The sequence below is a fragment of the Eublepharis macularius genome, chromosome 14 (genome assembly GCF_028583425.1).
Source record: "Eublepharis macularius isolate TG4126 chromosome 14, MPM_Emac_v1.0, whole genome shotgun sequence".
NCBI classification, from domain to species: domain Eukaryota; kingdom Metazoa; phylum Chordata; class Lepidosauria; order Squamata; family Eublepharidae; genus Eublepharis; species Eublepharis macularius.
In genome coordinates this window covers 617,843-623,887 of record NC_072803.1, presented here as the reverse complement: position 1 = coordinate 623,887, position 6,045 = coordinate 617,843, and the positions used below count along the sequence as shown (strand labels likewise).

At 63.7% G+C, this 6,045-nt stretch overlaps 1 protein-coding gene across 2 annotated transcripts; it reads left to right on the top strand.

The window, feature by feature from the left end:
• The first annotated feature begins 314 nt into the window (after positions 1-314).
• LOC129342465 (sodium channel subunit beta-2-like) lies at positions 315-5,636 on the top strand. 2 transcript variants are annotated; one of them, XM_054998251.1, is made up of 4 exons: positions 315-737; positions 2,567-2,733; positions 3,389-3,482; positions 3,690-5,636. In XM_054998251.1, exons 1-4 carry the CDS (start codon positions 671-673, stop codon positions 3,887-3,889), a joined length of 528 nt encoding a protein of 175 aa, XP_054854226.1. In that variant the 5' UTR covers positions 315-670; the 3' UTR covers positions 3,890-5,636. The 2 variants fall into 2 exon arrangements, with proteins under 2 accessions (XP_054854226.1, XP_054854225.1); XM_054998250.1 differs by having other exon boundaries at positions 320-737; positions 3,272-3,482.
• The last annotated feature ends 409 nt before the right edge of the window (positions 5,637-6,045 follow it).

The following is a 6,045-nucleotide window of genomic DNA, read 5'->3' as shown; positions in this document are numbered from 1 at the left end:
GGGGGGGCGGAGGGCCTGGGCCGCCCCTCGGCGCAGCCTTCGCGCGCCCAGCCAAGGGCAGAGCGGGCCGGCCTCGTGCGTCAGGACGGGGGTGCCGGCTGCTCCCCGAGGTGGCCCGCGCCCCGCTCCGGGCGAGGAGGAGGAGGAGGGGCGCCTCCTCCTCCCCGTCTGAAGTGTGTGCATGGGGGGGGGGGGTTGCTTCCCTGAAAGCGCAACCGCGGGCCTCGGGCGAGCGGGCGGGCACTTAAAAGCCCAAGCCCGTTTGCCGTCGAAGCAGCCCTGGGCTCTGCGGGCCGCTCTCGCGAAGCCGAGCCCGAGGTGCCCACGGAGGCGCGGGGACCGGGGCTGGGCGTGCGCACCTCGGGCCTGGCCGGGGCTGGGCAGGGGCAGGAGCAGCGTCGAGGCCGGCCAGGCGGGTCGTGCGTTGGCCCATCCCGGGCTGGTCTCCCCCGCGGTGGTCGCCTGCGGAGGGCGCGTCGAGCAGTTTCCTCCGCGGAAGGCTTTCGCGCCCTCCCGCTCGCCTCGCCGAGATCCGCCAACCGCAGAATCGACGCGGCCCCCCTTTCTTCGCGGCCGCCCCAGCCGGCCATCTTGCAGCCCTGCACAGCGCGCCGCCCCGACAGGCCGGGCGCCCGCGAGTGCAGCCCTCCGCCCGCAGCCCGGCCCGGCCATGCGCCCCGGCCGCCCCCGGCTGGCGCTCCCCGCCCTGGCGCTGCTGGGCGCCCTCCTCGCGCGGGGTAAGGGGCTGCGGGCGGGCGGGCGGGCGGGCACGGGGGCGGCGGGGCCCTTTCCTGACGTGCCCGCCCTCCTTCGCGTGTTCGCTCTGCGGCGCGGCAGGAGCTGCTGCCCAGAGGCTCGGCGAGGGAGGGCCGCCTGCGGGGCCAGTGCCCAGCCCGTCCGCCGGCCTGGCGAACCGGGCGGGGCGAGCCTGGCCTGGGAGGGGGTGCGTCGCTGGCCCGGCCGTCCTGGACTCAGCGCCTTTGGCCCGGCCACCAGGCAGAGGCGAGCCAGCCGCCACCTCCCGCTCGGCTATGGGAGCGCCTGGGTGACAGCGGTGCCCTCGCAGCCGGACTACCTCACAGGGTGGTTGTTGGGAGGCAGGGGAGACCGATGTACGTCCCTTGGGTCCCCGCGGGGGAGAAGGGAGGGGCATAACTGCTGTAAGCAAGCAAGAAACCTCTTCTGAGGCACCCGGCCTGTGCCTGACCTTCCCGTCGCCTGTGGTCAAGGGGGCTTTCCGTGGCTTGGAGGCCACTGAGGCCTTGGTCCTCCCCCGGTTGCCACGTGGGGCTTTCCCAAGGAAGAAGGCCGCTCCGGAGGGGGCAGCGCCTTTGTCACGTCCTTCCAGCATCCCAGAGAGGCCGAGCATCTTGCAGGGAGGGGGGGGGGGGAGAATGCCCAGAGGGCATTCCTGATCTGACCTGAAGTCTGCCGAGCTTGCTGAGGCCCAGACCCGGCTCCCTTGTCTGGGGGCCAGGCGTACCAGCCCCCCCCCCCAATCACAGCAGCGGGGCTTCTACGTGCTTGCTCTCATCGCTTGCCTGGATGCCACCACACACCTGGGGCCAGGGTACCCACGGACTGTGGGCCCTTTTCTCTTTCCCCTGCCCAAAAGGCACACCTAGAAGCTGAGCTGCAAGATGGCTTGGGAGATGCTGGGAGGGTGGATCCTGGGCAGCTCAAATCAGCAGGGGCGAGCAGGGTGGGGGGCAGAGGCCCTTGCCCTGGGGGAATGGCCTGGTCTGCCCTGGGTTGGTGGGCAGTCCTGGCGAGGCAGAAAGCCAGTCAGTAGGGAATGGAAGAAGAGATGGCACAGTTCCTGCTCATGGGGGGGGGCACACTCCTGCTTGCATTAAAATCTGAAGAGCACAGCCAGAAACTACCTCAGCAATTGCTGCATCCAATCTCTGCAGCGCACTGCAGATTCTGCAGCAAGCAGCTTACTGCAACACTTTTCCCAATGACATGGGCTGGGGTTGATCTGGAGTCAGCGGGGAAAGAAACAGCTCAGATGTGTGAACGGCTGTGGGCATTTGCTCCCCCCCCCCCGCCCGCCCGCCCGCCCGCTCTGAAGGTTTCATATTGTGTGGCTTGCCTCCAGCAGCGTGGCAAGTGGCTGCAGCTCCAGCCCATTCCTGCAGCATGACCCCCAAGCATGGGGCAGGGCCCTTGAGCCATGACTGAGGGCGCGCTGGTGGTGAATGGCACCTTCTCTGGGCATTGACATGCTGCAGATGAGACCACAGCTGTGGACTCTCGATTTGGGCACGAGGCTGGCTAGCCGTACTGACAGCCTACCTGAAACGGCGGGCACAGGGCAGGGAATCTGTCCCTGGCCGCTTGTCATCCCCTGACCGCCGGGCACTCTTCTGGCTGCCAGGAAGCTGCGCTGTCCGCCGCACGCCAAGCTCAAGAGCAGGCTCTGGTGCCACGCCCTCTTGATACTCCCCTCACCTCAGGACTGGGAGGGATGAGAAAGCCCCCTAAGCCCAGCAGGGGTGGCCGCTTGTTCTTCTACCTCAGGAAAATGGATTAATGCTGGCTCCTTCCCCCCCTTCCCCGGCAGCGCCCAGCGGCCTGGCCATGGAGGTCACAGCCCCGGCCACCGTCAATGCGCTGAATGGCTCCTCCGCCCACTTCCCCTGCACCTTCAACTCCTGCTATCGAGTGACTGAGAAGCAGTTCTCCCTCAACTGGACCTACCAGGAGTGCGGGAACTGCACCGAGGTCATGGTGAGTCACCCCTTTCCCATGCGGAGGCAGGCCTCCCTCACAGAAGGTCACGGAAATGCACAAGGCTGACCCTTTGGGGTGTGGAAGCAGTTCAGAGGCAGGGTGGGAGGGGATCAATCCTGCCTAGAAATAAATCCACCCAGTCTGGAAGTTCTTCCAAGCCAGCCCACATGGGCCAGGGCTGCTGGCAGCGGGTCCCAATCCCGGGCCAGGCACTCTGCGGTGTGACGTCTCAGATTCCAGGGAGATGTTCTGGCCCAGATCCCTGGTGCAGCCCAGCTTGGAGCGGTCTCACATCCCAAGGGCTGCAGGCCCCTTGGCATGGCGCTTCAGGGCGTCTGGCTTGTTCCTTAGAGGTCAAACTTTTGGGCTGGTTGTTCCTTCTCCCCTCACTCCACTGCTTCACCTCCTATGGCTTAGATCTTAACCAGCTTCTAGTTTGGAGCCATTCCATGTTTGACCAATGGCTCATGAAAGTATAGGAGCTGGTTGAATAACACCAAACGTGTGTCTACCTGCCCTGCCCTGCCCTGCCCAGTTGTTGCAGTTTAAATCCAAGGTTGTTCCTGTGGAGCAGATTCGCTTTGGGAACCGTGTGAAGTTCACAGGGAACCTGGCCAAGTATGACGTCTCCTTCACCCTCCATGACGTGCAGCTGGAGGACGAGGGTCTCTACAACTGCTATGTGCTGAACCCCCCTGACCGGCACAAGGGCCACGCCAAAATCAACCTGAAAGTCGTCACAGAAGGTCAGTGCCCAGGCAGGGGTCCTGCCCCCCCTCGGCACAGAGGCTGCTCCTGCCCCCTCCCACGAGCCCTTTCCCAGCAGACCTCATCCAGAAGCCCTGGGGGGTGGGCAGGGGAGAGGGGCTCGGCTGGCAGAAGGTCCCCACCCTTTGTATCCAGGGCCTCCAGGGCCTTGTGTGGTGCCCACCTGCCTGGCATTGTTTCCACAGTGCCCCCTGAACGTGACTCCACCGTGGCAGTGATTGTGGGCGCTTCAGTGGGCGGCTTCCTGGCTATGGTGATTCTGGCACTGGTTGTGGTCAAGTGTCTCCGGCGGAGGAAGCAGCAGAAGCTGAATACGGACGACCAGAAGACAGAGGAAGAGGGGAAGACGGATGGTGAGGGCAACCCCGAGGAAGGCCCCAAGTAGAGCGGGCTCCCTTCTTATGGCCTCCGCTGCCCCTGCCCATGTGATTGGCCTATTCCCGGATCCCTGTGATGCCACGCAGCCTCTACCCCCACCCCATCCTCCCCAGCTGCAGGGGCGGCATTGAGCAGTCTGCTTCCAGCAGGCTGCAGGGGGGAGGCCTGAGCAACATGGAAAACTGGGGCGGGAGGGGGCACATCCTCTGCTGTGGCTGAATGGGCAAGAAAGGGAGCTGGCTGGCCAGTGATCCTGGCACTGCGGCCCTTCTTGCTTGGGTTCAAGGCCACGACGGCAGAGCCCATCTTTGCCTTCGAGTCTGCAAGGAGGCCTTGCTACGCCACCCCATCCCAGCCACACACTCCCCTGTGCAGAGCGGCTCTGCTCCGCCCTGCCTCCTCTCACCCCAGTCTTTGCTGAGCCCCTGCCCAGCACTTCCCCGGCCATCTGAAGCCCAGGGGCTGAGGCTGCAAATCCAGTAGGGTAGGGTGGGGCAGTTGATTTCCTGGGCTGGGCAGGGGACGAGCATCAAAAGGGGGCATTCAGGGACAGAAGCGGCTGGTGACGGGCTGGTTCTCTTTGCCAATGCAAAAACTGCCACTGCTGACAACCCACAACTGCCAAGACCATTCACTGCCAGTGGGAGGGGGCATTCCAACAGTCCAGCCTGCAGTTCCGTTTCTGCCCCTCCAGGCCCCAGGGAAGGGAAGTGTCCCGGAGCTCCATGGGCGCGCTCCCTTCCGGGCGCTTCCACCGGGGCCGTGGCTCTTCCCTTACCTGCCGCCCTCTTTGCACAACTCAGCGGTGGGGGTGGGGAGGCGTGGGGCCAGGCTGCTTGTTTGCTTCTCCAAAGCTGCCTCCTGCCGGGGTGGGGAACCTTCCGAGGAGGAGGAGCTGCCCCCTTTGCCCTGGGAGGAGGGCTCCCAGCTCCCCCCTCTTGCCTCGCCTGCTGCCCGTGGCTGTTTTCTTGCCTCTGGCTTCCCCGCCCACTCCCATAGCCCTGGAGAGGGAATCCAGAGTGCCCCCCCCCTCTGCTCAGTGGGCTCAAGACCTGGCAACAGTTCAGCCTTGCCTGTTTGTGCCATGCGGCCTGGGCGGTGGGCGGTGTGTGGCTGTTCCCGACTGCAGACCAACAGGCCCGTTGCGTTCCTCTCCTCTTGCTGCCAGACCTGGGATCAAAAGGCCCCGTGAGGAACGGGGTGGGGGTGGGGGAGTTGCCCTTGAACACCTGCTGGGATTGCTGGGCCCAGTGGCTGGCCCACCAGGCTCACACGTGTGGGCAGCAGAGCCAAGAGGCAGCCTCTCTGCACAGGAGAGGGGCCAAGGGGAAGGAAGCCCCTTGTCCTAGGGGTGGGGCAGGCCGGGGGCTCAGCCTTGGGACCCTCCCCCCCCCCGCCTACCTTGGCATCCTGCTTCCTTTCCCTTAGAGTGCACTGGGCCACTGTGCTTGGCTGGCCACAGTGGCCGTGGGCAAGCTGCTTTTCCTCTCTGGCCTTCCGTCAGCTCGATGGTGCCTTGGAGGTGTTGCTTTTTTTGTTTGTTTGCCAAATCTGCACTTTGGTTCTCACCAGAGCTTCAAACGGAATGTTTCTATTGCTTTTTGCACCTCTACAACAAGCAATTGAGTTCACTGACATTTGCACTTATGTTTGTGTGTGTGCTGATATGTGTTGAGAATAAGTATTTATCAGCCTGGGTCTGCCCAGGGAAATCCAAATATTAGACTAAATAAAATGGAATGTGTATCTTGGAATATCTTTCCTGCTCATCATCTTCCTTGGCATCATTGGGCAGTTTGTGGGACCTTGGCACTCCTGTCTCGCCCTGCTTGGCAAAGACTGGGCACTCTGGGAGTTTGTTCTTGGCTGCCTCCTGGTTTCTGGGGTTCCTGAGGCCATCTAGTCTACCCCCCACACACACCCAGGCCACCTAATGCCTTAATTAGAGAGACATTCCTGTGGCTTGTGAAAGAAAGACTGGTGCCTCTGGACATACTTCCTTGAACAGTCCTCCACAAGGCTGGGCTCGGGGGTTCCCTGGTAGTGAGGCTGCCTGGAAAGTCATGCCAGGCAGAACAGCTTGACACAGAGCCAGCCCCTGGTGGTGGGCAGTGCAGCCTTGGGAAGTGTCCCAGGTCAGAAGCGCAGATGCGGCCGGCTAGA

Coding starts and splice junctions, on each gene's coding strand:
- LOC129342465 (XM_054998250.1), top strand. CDS start 671: ATGCGCCCCGGCCGCCCCCGGCTGGCGCTCCCCGCCCTGGCGCTGCTG. Junction 2,734..3,271: donor GGAACTGCACCGAGGTCATG/GTGAGTCACCCC, acceptor TGCCCTGCCCAG/TTGTTGCAGTTTAAATCCAA. Junction 3,483..3,689: donor CCTGAAAGTCGTCACAGAAG/GTCAGTGCCCAG, acceptor TTGTTTCCACAG/TGCCCCCTGAACGTGACTCC.